Here is a 12,467-nt window from a genome sequence, read left to right as displayed (position 1 = left end):
TCAATGTAATAGCTAAGATGTGTGCTGACGTTAGTATGATATCAAAGATACCTGATTTGGTACTTAGGTACCATTGTACCGTCAACATTGTACTGTAGGTATCGGATTTGATACCAGTGGCGGATTCACCATGGGGTCTGTGGGGTCTCGAGCTCCCACTACCCGTGTTGTAACCAGGAAGCTCCCATAAAGACCCCACTAGAATTTTCTGTCATACATCCATTAGAAGAGGGGGCTATAATTTATAGTTTGTTTAGACCCTCCTGTTAATCCTTCCTAGGTCCGCCCATGTTTGATACCTTCAATATCATATATGATACCCCATAGATACTAAATCTAGTAATTAGGTATCGTGATGACATCAGCATGGTATCGCGTGTATCAGACCTCTAGTATTAGGTATGATATTTTGTAGATACCTGATCTAGTATGTAGGTATCATGCTGATATCATCATAATATCAACTACTCTGTATTAGAATGATATACTGTTACGTACTACCTCCGTCCCAAAATATAAGTTTTAGAGTTAGACATGGTTATTAAGAAAGTAGATAGAATTAAATAGGAAAATATTGTAATTGGTTGAGAAGTGGAGGTATGTGAGAAAAGTGAATGGTGGAGGGTCGTGATTGGTTGTGAAGAGAATGTTGGTGGAGAAGTTGTTATATTTTGGGACAAATCTAAGTGCTAAAGGTGTTATATTTTGGGCTAGAGGGAGTAGTATTTAGAGCAAGTTTAATAATATAGCCAATTAATAGCTTCAATTCATCTATATCCAATCTAATAGCGCATCTATACAATAGTTATCTATAAGCATATATTACACCATTAATATATGGTCTCATCTCTCATACGCACATAACATATTGGAGTCCGTGCTGCAGTTGGCTACGAATATGTAGCCCGCTTCCCTTCTCTCTTTTCTCTTTTTATTCTTTTTTTATTCTCCACATGTGCTTGCAACTGATTTGTAGTCTGCTATTGTACTCGCTCTTATGATATTGGCTGTGTTTAGATCCAGGGATGTAAAGTTTTGGCGTGTCACATCAAATATACGGACACACATTTGAAGTATTAAATATAGACTAATAACAAAACAAATTATAGAATCCGCCTGTAAACTACGAGACGAATTTATTAAGTCTAATTAATCCGTCATTTGCAAATGTTTACTGTAGCACAATATTATCAGATCATGGAGCAATTAGGCTTAAAAGATTCATCTCGCAATTTACATGCAATCTGTGTAATTAGTTTTTTTATATTTAATATTTTATGTATGTGTCCAAATATTCGATGTGACCGGTGAAAAATTTTTGTCGGAGATTTAAACAGGGCCATAGTAGTAATGGAAATAGTAGTAATGGAAGTATGATTCATCGAAAAACAAGTCTTGAACCCATTCGCTACGAACCAAAAGTCCAAAACCCAAGTTTCCCAACCACTCTTCTTCTTTTTTCACGTGCACGCTTTTCAAACTGATAAACGGTACATTTTTTTTTTAAAAGTCACTATACGAAAGTTGTTTAAAAAATAAATTAATCTACTTTTTTTTTTAAAAAAAAATTAGCTAATACTTAATTAATCGATTACTTCCCATGTATGGAATCCGAACACAGCCAAAGTCTGTGTCTGCAACCTCCACTGCATGACCATCCAACTACTCCACAGTCCACACCCACACTCCTCGATACAACTGTCCCACTCCGCCCCGGCGGCCGTACGGGCAGACAGACAAAGCCCAGTGTGCGCGCGCCAACCGCCCAGCTTTCCGGGACGCCAGTGCCCCCGCGCCGCCCAAATCCCCCCAGCCCACACCAGATTGAGATTCCATCGTCGCGACCCACCGACCGAATCCTCGCGTCTCGAGAGACGAGCCCCCCCCCCTCCCCCGCCTTCGCCGCGAGCCTTCTAGAGCGTTCCGGATCCGAGTATCCGGCCATGGCGGCCGCGGGGAGCGCGGGGTCCTCGCCGCCGCCGCAGCCGGGGCAGCTGGGGACGCTGTGGTCGACGCTGGAGGACCAGCGCGGCGGGGCGCGGGAGGTGCCCCTGCTGTCGTCGGCGTGGGGCCTGCCGGGCGGCGGGCGGGGCGGGGACGGGGGCGGGGAAGGGGGTGGGTGGAAGGAGGGCTTGGTCCGGCGTGCCGGCGCGGCGGCGGCGCGCGTGTGGGGCGCCGTGCGCGGCGCGGCGGAGGAGCTGTGGGCGCTCGCGCGGGCCGACCCGCGGAAGGCCGTGTTCGCGGCGAAGGTCGGCCTGGCCCTGGCGCTCATCTCGCTGCTGGTGTTCCTCCGTGAGCCCCGCGACATCGTCAGCCACTCCGTCTGGGCCATCCTCACCGTAGTCGTCGTCTTCGAGTTCAGCATCGGTATTCCTTCCTCTCTGTTTTTTTTTTCTTCGCTCTCTTCGTGGTTCTAGGCACTAATGATCGATCGACGGATGGTTTTCGATGTTATTTGTGCTACTTTTCCTTCTTCATTCCTTTGTAGAGATTTCGCAAAAAAGAGAAAAAGTTGATCTGATTTACAGATCAGAAGTTGCATCTGCAAATCAAGACTCACAAATCGTATCACCCAAACTAATTTGATGGGAGGCTAAGAGCCTCTTTGCTAAGCGCTGCCGCGACGAGTATTGTCTGTGTAGTACTAGTGTGTAGAGCAGGAGCATTGGGGATGAGATATTCTATTTCCAAGGGAAATGGGGGAACCTGTCTTCCATTTTGGTTCATCTGTTGACCTTCTGTTATTATTCTTGTAAGTAGAACGTGCAACCGAGCAAGGAGAATTATAGAAAACCTGTGATAGAATAAGATGTTAGTGATGAAAGAGTTCCTGTTTGTTCACTTGCAGATGCTAACTACGATTAAGTATTCATGTGCTGGGATGTTTACCCCGTTTTAAAGTGGTTATGGTCCACCACATCTTAGAACGTGTGCCTGTGGCCTCTCTGAAACGTCCTAAATTTTTCCATTAGTGCTGGAAAGTACCACTAAATTTTGTTGCTAGATAGTATATGTTGTTTGGACCCACTTTGTTCTACAACCAACTGTAGAATTAAATGAAATAGGGGACACATTGACTAAAGAAGTGGATGTTGTTTGAGTAGGACAAAAAATATAGCATTGACCAAAGTTGCTGCTGAACGCCTGCACTGGAGACAACTTCTATTTTCTGTAATATTGTTTTAATGCCGAAATATTAAATACAATTAATAATGCTTTGCTCATAATTCTACTGTTGGCTTGCAAGTTTGCATTTTATTCCTTTTTGAGTCAACAGGACGCTATTTGGACCACACTCTATTACTGCATATTCATAAAACTTTATAAATAATAACATTATTATTCTTATGAAAATAATGTTTGCATCATTTTCATATATCCAAACCATACATTGTAAGCAATAGTTTTGCCCAAAATTAACTTGATTTTACTGTAGCGCATGTCTTTTCTGATTAGAGGGAGTATTTTCGTATCTACAATTCACATAATAAACATTTTATAATTATAAAATGATATATTCCTTTGTGTATAAAACTGAAAAAAAAATAAAGAGTAAATTGCACGTTGGGCTACACTTTCTTACCAAGGTTTTAATTTGGGCCACCCATTAAGCTATATTTTCACTTTGGACTTGATAATATTTCATTTGGTTGCATCTTGAACCACCCCCACTATTCATCTCTTTCATCTCCTCCTAAACTCTGGCTAGCTGCTAGGATCCAGAAGAGCTGCAATGCGCTCGGCTCCGCTGGTGTTGAGTGGCTCGAGCTCACATTCCTTAGGAACCTTGCGCACACTGCCACGCTTTAAGCTCCTCCCGTGCTGCACTGTGGCCTAGCTTTAGCTCAAGCTCCACCCACAGCTAGGGTGGCACGAGCTCCATCCGTTGGCACCTCTGATGCTCAAGCTCCACTGGCGTTGCGCTGCGCTCGAGTCAGTTGCCGAGCACCAGTACGCTTTGCAACACGCTTAGGAAGGAGTGCCTTTCTGAGAGGGTGATGGTTTGGCAAGATAGTTGCTTTGAGATTGAGCTGTTTCGTTGAGTAGCGTCTTAGCCTCGATTATATGACTCTTGAGGTCTGATTGTGATGGGTTATTTGCATGATTTTCTTTGGATTGGCATGCATTCTTTGGCAAGCACCCAATCAGAGGCTTGAGCTTGCATCATAGTTTTTTCTTTGTGTTTGTATCATAATTTGTACATGTTCCTCCGTGCACACTTCGTGCTCACATGGATGCTGAGCTCAAGCCACTCAGGGCTGGCAGAGCTCGAGCGCGTGCAGCGTCTTTGGGTATTGGCTGGCCGGAGTTCAGGGAGGAGCAAGAAGGGATGGAAGAGATAAACAGTGGGGGTAGTCCAATATGCAATGGAAGGGAAAATTATTTAGTCCAAAGCGAAAACATGAATTAAGGGGTGGTCCAAACTGAAACTTTGGCGCTAAAACATGGCTCAAAGTGCAATTTACTCAAAAATAAATTGTCACCCTTGAATAATGTGGTTCGTGTTAATACAGGTGCAACATTTAGCAAAGGTTTTAATAGGGGATTGGGTACCCTTACCGCTGGAGGGCTTGCGCTAGCAGTCGCCGAATTGTCCAAACACCTGGGAAAGCTGGAGGAAGTAATTCTTATAATTAGCATATTTATTGTTGGTGAGTATTGCATCTGTTGCCTGTGGCTGTTGTCTATCATTTCCTGGTGCTGGCTGTAGTGTTTTGACTTGTGAGTATATCTAACTTGTAGTATGTTGCTTTGATGTTTTTCATTGTTAGCTTTTTTCACAACCTTGACGAAACTGCATCCAAAAATGAAGGCCTATGAGTATGGGTTCCGCGTATTCTTGTTGACATTCTGCTATGTCATGGTTTCTGGGTACAACACAGGGAAGTTCACTGATACGGCTGTGAGTAGATTTATATTAATTGCTATTGGTGCTGCTGTCAGTCTAGGAATCAATGTAGGTATTTACCCAATATGGGCTGGACAAGATTTGCACAATTTGGTTGCAAAAAACTTCATTGGTGTTGCAAAATCCTTGGAAGGTATGAAACTCCAACCCCGCAAACCAACCATCTATAGTATTTTTTTTCCATGTTGCGTTATTTGACTTTATGTTGAAATGCGTGGTAAAAGAATATTGTTTGTGGCTTTGTGCTAGCACTGCAATTGCTATAGAGCATAGATACATCTGATGTTTATGCATTTCTTGCCAAATTATGATATCAAGTATTGTATGCTTGATACCGTTTTTGGCTGTTCATTCTAGGTTGCGTTGATGGATATTTGAAATGCATGGAGTATGAAAGGATTCCTTCGAAAATACTTGTATATCAAGCATCTGATGATCCTCTATATAGTGGCTATAGGGCAGCAGTTGAGGCATCAGCACAAGAGGAAACTCTGGTTTGATCTTGCTCTAAATTTAAGAGTTCTACTTAGATTTCTTGAGTGGTCAATTGATCACATTCTTATCTGTTTGCAGTTGGGTTTTGCTATATGGGAGCCACCCCATGGCGCTTACAAAATGATGAAGTACCCCTGGAGGAATTTCACCAAAGTTGGTGGGGCATTGAGGCATTGCTCCTTTGCAGTCATGGCATTGCATGGCTGTATTCTTTCCGAAATTCAGGTTTTCTCATAAAATTTCTATAGCACACTTTAGACTTCTGCTTTTATTATTTTTATAAACAAAAATATATATCGGATTTTGATCTTAGGCACCACCAGAAAGCAGAAAGGTTTTTAGTGCAGAAATTCACAGAGTTGGTATAGAAGGTGCAAAAGTGTTGCGCGAGCTTGGAGACAAAGTCAAGACAATGACCAAATTGAGCTCTTCAGATATTCTAGCAGAAGTCCACTTGGCTGCTGAACAGTTGCAAAAAAGGATTGATGAGAAGTCGTACCTTCTTGTGAATACTGAAAGATGGGACACTAGCAAGCAAGCCGAAGGTATCAAAGAAGTTCTGAATGGCACCGGCATTACGGGAAAGGAAAACAAGATCGAAGTGAAGGAGCCTACAATTGTTGAACAAACTACAGCGCATCATTCAAAAAGCTTTGCTGTTAATTCATTTCTGAGCAGACATGATTCATCATCAACTGTAGACAATTTCAAGTTACTGTCTTGGCCTGCTCGAAGATCATTCCATCCAAACCTGCCACTTGAAGACGAGGAAACAAAAACATATGAAAGTGCAAGTGCTCTGTCCTTGGCCACATTTGCCTCCCTTCTAATCGAATTTGTTGCCCGACTACAGAATGTTGTTAATGCATTTCAAGAGTTGAGTGATAAGGCTAACTTCAAAGAGCCTGTGCAGGAGCCTGTTGCAGTTAGTACTAGTGATGGCGGCTTTCTCCATAACATATGCAAATTCGTCGGAATCAAGAGTTAACATCGCAAATGACCCTACTAGTTTCATCTGAAACCTTGTTATTCTGTTTTTTTTTCAGTACAGTTTTGTTTAAGAATTACGAACCACGAAATGTGTATAAATTCTAAACTTGTGTATATGCAATGAGAATATTGCGAGCTTTATTTTTGAATGGAGCTCCAGTTTGCTACCACTAAAGTGATCCATCATGGTAAAAATGGCCATTGTACTACTAATGTGTTTAATCAACCTGCTAATAATTTGTTGCTCCTGGCTATAGATGCATGGACCGCTCAAGTACATTTGGTACAGTGTTTCTTGACCTACTCCACTGAGGAAGTTATAGTGTGTTCACAAGTCCTCTTCATCCTTTTGTTGTACTTTGCCCAAAGTTGAGATCTTTTTTTCACTTATTGATTGCTCTATTGCCCTTTGCTAAGTTTTGCTGTTGCCTGCAATATATTGTTGTGTGTTTTTTATGCTCCCTATGTACCATTCTCACTGTATTCCATCAGATAGCAATCACAATATAAACAGGAGTTATGAACGAGAAATGCCATGGCTTCACTGATATATGCTTCACCACTTAGTCTTACAAGTGGATGAGATATACTCTTCTACAAAATACATATACATAATTCTGCTTCTTTGTGTATACAGAAGAGACAAATTACTAAGTACAACATACTTACTGGCTATGTCTACTTACATCTTTCTTTTACCCTATGTCCTGTTTAATTACTTTCACTGATATTGATTATGGCAGCTTTGAACGTAGAATTTGCACGTCCAAAAGTAAAGCATGGTCAGTCGAGCTGGTGGTAAATTTCAATTTCTATGTGACATTTACAAAAGTTGATTTTGCAGCACTCTTTTAAAGAGGAAAGGAAATCCACTTTGTTTCTGTGGCTTGGAACAGTCTGACTGAACCCATCCTATCTGCTTCTCATCATTGTTATACACAACTAGCTTTCCTCGAAGGGAAACATCTGAAAAACATAGACAGCAAGAAAATGGAAGTTCAGAAACTACAGTGAGTGAGTGTGGCAACAGAAATGTGCCAAAGAAAAATGTCAGATGGATACCTCCGATTACTATCGCTGAGTCATGACCAATCTCTGTTCCATCCAATACTCCTAGGCAGATATTGTTCTTATCCTGTAAAAAGATTCCAGAGAAAAACATGATGAATGACTTATGGTATGGCTTTGCTCCCCTTGTTGAAAATTTTCGAGGGAATATTGCTGTAGATGTCCAAAATTGAATTGGACGTTTGATAAATATGAAAGTTGATCATGGAAACTTACACTGATGATTAAGTAGTCCTCAGGAGGGATAACGAATGTCCTTGGCAAGATGAACAATCTTTTTTTGAATACCAGACTCAAGGGTTTGAACAGGTGTTTCACATCATCCATAGACCTGAAAAATGCAGAGGACTGTTTAAGAACTGTGTTTATTTATCTGGAACTGGACAGTGGAAATTTGCCCGCTTTAGCACATCAGTAGTTTCAACACTTATTTTATTTTGGGCGTATAGTTTCAACACGTTACCTCACTGGAAAATCGGGTTTCATGCAGAACGGTAGTGTTCGATCCGACTCATCTTGTAAAAGGCTTGGAGAGAGACTTTTAAGCTGTTAAAATTACAAGTAAACATGAGTAAGATGAGATTGAATTGGCTCCATATGTAAGGGAATTAATAGAGGCACTCACTGAAGCAATCAGGTTTGCGTAGTCCTCATGTGGTAAATACGTATATGAACTCCCACTGTCAAAGATCACTTGAGTTAACTTCCCTGCCTTTCGTCGCACATTAAGCTGCTGATCTCCATAGTTCACTTTCTGGACTTCTGTGCTGTATAGGTTCCTGACAGAATGAAAAGGGGCAAGTTTCAGTTACATAGATCATATCAATGCTAAAAGGAAATACCAGCCTCGTATGGCATCATTTCTTTATTTTTGCTGGAACTTATGCTAATTTTCTGACATCTGAACATATAGGCTCGCCCCATCTTTTACAGCAAAAAGAGGTGAATTATAAGAGTGATAAGATGCAGAGCATTTTGCCAGTTTCATGACATTTATTGGAAGTATGATCGAATCATCAATGCGATTACTATTACTAGTGTAAAAAAAAAATCTATATGTAGCATCAGTGCAAAACTGCAAAAGTTAAAAATATTATATCAAAGAGCAGTTGGGCAAAATTTCCCCTGTACTTTCAGTCTTGAGGGTGACAGGAGTTGGTTAGGATTTCTCAAGATCTTTTGCAGACAGAGCATATTATATCTATAGTAAAAATGATGCATAGTATCCAAGGGAAAAGTAATGGAACTTTCACAAACAAAAGGATGGGACTTACTCTGGACCATTTCTGATAGGCATCCATGTCATTCCCCATCTAGGAACGTAATCGTCACCAAGAAACATATATCCACCATTGCTGGGATCTGCCGCGATGCAATGGCCAAAAACATTGGAAATTATCCCTTGGCTGGCTAGCTGGGTAGGAAGGCTTATTGCTGCATTGCTCAAGCCCAGGATCCCATCAGTGTTTGCTGGTGATGACAAAAGATTTCCTTGCTGATCATATCCACACCTGCAGATGGTACACAGATGGCAGATGGTTACTATTCAGAAAAGAGCATCCCATCTTCACAAATTTCAGAGAATTAGTTATCTGAAATCAAGTCTTACCCAAACACAAAATCCAAATTTTCCCTTTCACCATCTGCAGTGATCAGTTGCATGTTGTCCCGTGCAAGGATTCCCATAGAGGAGCTCCGATCGGCATAAGTGATCTCATAATCACATTGCTTGCTAGTATCACCATAGTTCTGGTTGCCCTGCAGTTCTTGACAATATGAGTCTCTCGGAGGAACCACATTTGGTTTCTCAGGCTTATACAGAGGATGAGGTCCCTGCAACAACGTTGGATGATCATTACACAAACACGATGAAATTGGGAAAATTAGACTCATAATAAGATGTTGAAATAAGATATATCCATGCTAAACTCATTCTAATAAAGCTGAAAAGCCAAATCAAAAACAGGACAAAAAAAGAAAGTGATTGAATTTGGAGCATACCTTTGCACAGTTTGTGCAGGGTGCATCACACTGTATCCATGTCAAGTCGCTTCCGGTATCAACATCAAGAAAATAAGGTCTTGGAGGATTCCCAATGTACATAGCAGTGTAATATTGCCTGCAGATTAAAAGCAGAATACCCAGAAGGGCAGAAATTCCATGTTAGTATTTGCAATTCACCGCATTCTGGTAGGTAACATCAATGAACACGAACTGCCAAAGATTAAACACATCATACAAAGAGAAAAGAGGAATATGAACATCAAACGTTGACCCATGAGCCAGCACATTAGAAGCCTTCCTACTTCAACTTAAACTAATCACAAATAAATACTAGTATAAACAGATAATTTGTATAGTCAAGACTTGTATGCAATTTGATATGACAGTCAAAACATCCCAATCAAAGTGACAGGACAGAGATGTAGGAAAGCAGGAATGTTTCCAAATTTATTTAAAAATTTCAACTGTTTCATGTGAAATCATTGTTGTAAAAGAACAGGTAATAAATCAAACCATCAACTTTTCCAATAAATCAAACCATCAACTTTTCCAATAAACTCGAGTCACTGTAGTTCTACCTTCTCCAAAGCCCAAGCAGGTTAAACCAAAAAAATCCACTTCAAATCAAACTCAAAAGAATCCGAAATTCTACATAAAGCAACAATAGATGAATAACCCCGCCCAATAAAAAAGAATCAAACTCCAATAATTTGTTCTTCGAAAGAGAGAAAGGATCAAAACTCTGCTGTTTCATACGAAATGGAATCGAGTTCTTGCACCGGCTGCACGCACCCGTCGGGGAACACATTGCCTCTGATCGGGAGCACCGCCGAAGAATTCTCCCTCGTCTCCGCGCCGGCGCTGTCTGGCTTGACGCCACCGGCCGACTCCCCCGCCGCGCCGGCGCCGGCTCCGCCGCCGCCGGACTTCGGGTACAGCGGCAGCAAGAACGACGACCTCACCTCCTCCCGCGAGAACGCCGCCGGGTCGTGGTACAGGCAGTAGTGCCCCGCCACCGCGAGCGCCGCGACCACCAGCAGCGCCCCCGCCACGCGCCACAGCGACGCCACCCGCCTCTCCCTCCACCTCACCTCCCCCTCCTCCTCCTCTTCCACCCCGAACCCCGCCTCGTCCCCGAAGGCGGCGGCGGCGAGACGCCACCCCTTCTTGCCGCTGTCGTCGTGGTGTTCCGGGGCGACCGCGATCACCACCACGCCATGGGCGCGCGGCGAGGAGGCGTGCTCCATCTCCGGCGAGGCGGTGGACTCGGACTCCGACTCCGACGAAGTCGAAGAGATGATCGAAAGGTTTGCGAGTAGCGGCGGCGAGGATGAGGGGGGTGGATTTGGTATATTTACGGGCGCGGGTTTGGGCTTTTTTTCGCGAATGGGCCCCGCCCGGTTTGACTTCTGCGATAGGGATGCCATAAGTGATATGCAAAAGGTAGAAAAATACTCAAAGAAATACTCCTAACTCCGTTTCTAAATATAAGTGATATGCTATTTCTTTCACCTCGAGAATAGGTGAAACTATCCATCTTCAAATTTTAACCACTCGGGTATTTTACAAAAAAGATATTTTAAACAAGCATATTACTGTATCGCTGCCAAAATATAAGAATCTATAACTGACTGAGACGTTTCCTATTACAACGTATCTAGACAGACTCATTGTCCAGATACATTCTACTAGAAAATGTCTCATTTAGTTTTAGATTTTCTTTTATATTTTGGGATGGAAGTAGTACCAAATTATATTGCATCTTAAATACATAAAAGTATCATGCAGTGGTGCTATACTTTTTGGCACAGAAATACTCAAATACTTCACATTCCTTTCTAAATACAAGGTAAACTATTTTTACTAAAGAAATAATAAGTGAAACTATTCATCTTCAAATTTTAGCCACTCGTGTTTTTTTAAGATCGATGCCACTTATTTTTTTAAAAAAAGTTTTCAATTATTCAGAGAAATACCATATTCTCATATTTTATAAGCTTGAATCTTTGTTTATCTTAATACAACCATGTAAGAAATTTTTAGTGGTGAAAACGAAATTAAAAATTGTCCAGCCGAATGCATGTCATCTTCATATCTTCTACTCCTTGGTGTTTAATATTTTCACAAATGGAGTAAGATACTACGTCGCACAATTTTGGAATCGGTTGTTGGAAATAATTTATTCTATTTTGGATGGCATTACCTTAATACTACCTCTATTTTTTAATAGATGACGCCGTTAACTTTTTCTCATATGTTTGACCATTCATCTTATTCAAAAAATTTACGTAATTATAATTTATTTTGTTATGAGTTGTTTTATCACTCATAGTATTTTAAGTGTGATTTATATCTTATACATTTGCAAAAAAAAATTTGAATAAAACGAATGGTCAAACATGTGAGAAAAAGTCAACGGCGTCATCTATTAAAAAACTGAGAGAGTACTTACATACTTTTATTGTAGAATTTACTAGTATATGATTTCTTTTTGATATTTCAGCTGGTTATCATTTGAGGGGATGGGGGAATTTATCCCATGTGACCTTAATTCCCCCCCCCCCCCCCCCCTAAATTTTTATAACTTATCGGCTGTCTTTTATATACCACAGATATGAATCAGTTTTCATCATTATTAAAAAAAATCAAGACAATTATTTTAAAACAATATATAGCGCGGAGATTCGTGCTGGGCCGTCCACGTATGCAGCATGGGTGTCGCTGTGGGGGGTTTGGTGATTGCTGGTCGTTGTCGTTTCGTGGCCGGTTGCAGTTTGTAGCCAAGGGTGGTGGCATCTGATATCTGGCCAGCCACACCACACACTTCGGTTATGGAATGCTGGTGATCAACCGGTGGGTGATTGGTTTGGGGGGTGTACACGCCTACACATCACCTATAATATACTAGTAATATATTTGGTCCCTTTGAAAATGAAACTTTTTTTATTGCCTTCCAACCTTTCACCACCTAGCTGTAACGTGGGTTGACATGTCTGGTGAG

General features: G+C 41.5%; 2 protein-coding genes across 2 annotated transcripts; one reads left to right on the top strand and one right to left on the bottom strand.

Moving 5' to 3' along the window:
* The first annotated feature begins 1,589 nt into the window (after positions 1-1,589).
* LOC127776205 (aluminum-activated malate transporter 9-like) lies at positions 1,590-6,543 on the top strand. The gene is made up of 6 exons (XM_052302564.1): positions 1,590-2,367; positions 4,515-4,652; positions 4,773-5,042; positions 5,267-5,403; positions 5,483-5,629; positions 5,718-6,543. The coding sequence occupies exons 1-6, from the start codon at positions 1,605-1,607 to the stop codon at positions 6,390-6,392; spliced, it is 2,130 nt and encodes a 709-aa protein (XP_052158524.1). The 5' UTR covers positions 1,590-1,604; the 3' UTR covers positions 6,393-6,543.
* A 368-nt stretch (positions 6,544-6,911) lies between these two features.
* Positions 6,912-10,794, bottom strand: LOC127776206 (aspartyl protease APCB1-like). Its single transcript, XM_052302565.1, has 9 exons — positions 10,259-10,794; positions 9,464-9,581; positions 9,072-9,295; positions 8,737-8,973; positions 8,088-8,241; positions 7,926-8,008; positions 7,679-7,793; positions 7,457-7,529; positions 6,912-7,360 (listed from the first exon to the last, which is right to left on the bottom strand). Exons 1-9 carry the CDS (start codon positions 10,711-10,713, stop codon positions 7,218-7,220), a joined length of 1,602 nt encoding a protein of 533 aa, XP_052158525.1. The 5' UTR covers positions 10,714-10,794; the 3' UTR covers positions 6,912-7,217.
* Between the last annotated feature and the right edge of the window lie 1,673 nt (positions 10,795-12,467).

The sequence above is a fragment of the Oryza glaberrima genome, chromosome 6 (genome assembly GCF_000147395.1).
Source record: "Oryza glaberrima chromosome 6, OglaRS2, whole genome shotgun sequence".
In the NCBI taxonomy this organism is placed as follows: Eukaryota; Viridiplantae; Streptophyta; class Magnoliopsida; order Poales; family Poaceae; genus Oryza; species Oryza glaberrima.
The sequence above is the reverse complement of the archived record's forward strand: the minus strand, read 5'-3'. Positions and strand labels throughout refer to the sequence as shown.

Bases quoted from the DNA above. Each gene is read 5' to 3' on its own strand.
- LOC127776205 (XM_052302564.1), top strand. From the start codon at position 1,605: ATGGAATCCGAACACAGCCAAAGTCTGTGTCTGCAACCTCCACTGCAT. The intron at 5,404-5,482 runs GTTTGATCTTGC...ATCTGTTTGCAG, and splicing joins CAGCACAAGAGGAAACTCTG to TTGGGTTTTGCTATATGGGA. The intron at 5,630-5,717 runs GTTTTCTCATAA...TTTTGATCTTAG, and splicing joins GTATTCTTTCCGAAATTCAG to GCACCACCAGAAAGCAGAAA.
- LOC127776206 (XM_052302565.1), bottom strand. From the start codon at position 10,713: ATGGAGCACGCCTCCTCGCCGCGCGCCCATGGCGTGGTGGTGATCGCG. The intron at 7,530-7,678 runs GTAAGTTTCCAT...ATCTTTTTACAG, and splicing joins AGGACTACTTAATCATCAGT to GATAAGAACAATATCTGCCT. The intron at 7,361-7,456 runs GTATCCATCTGA...TATGTTTTTCAG, and splicing joins CTCAGCGATAGTAATCGGAG to ATGTTTCCCTTCGAGGAAAG.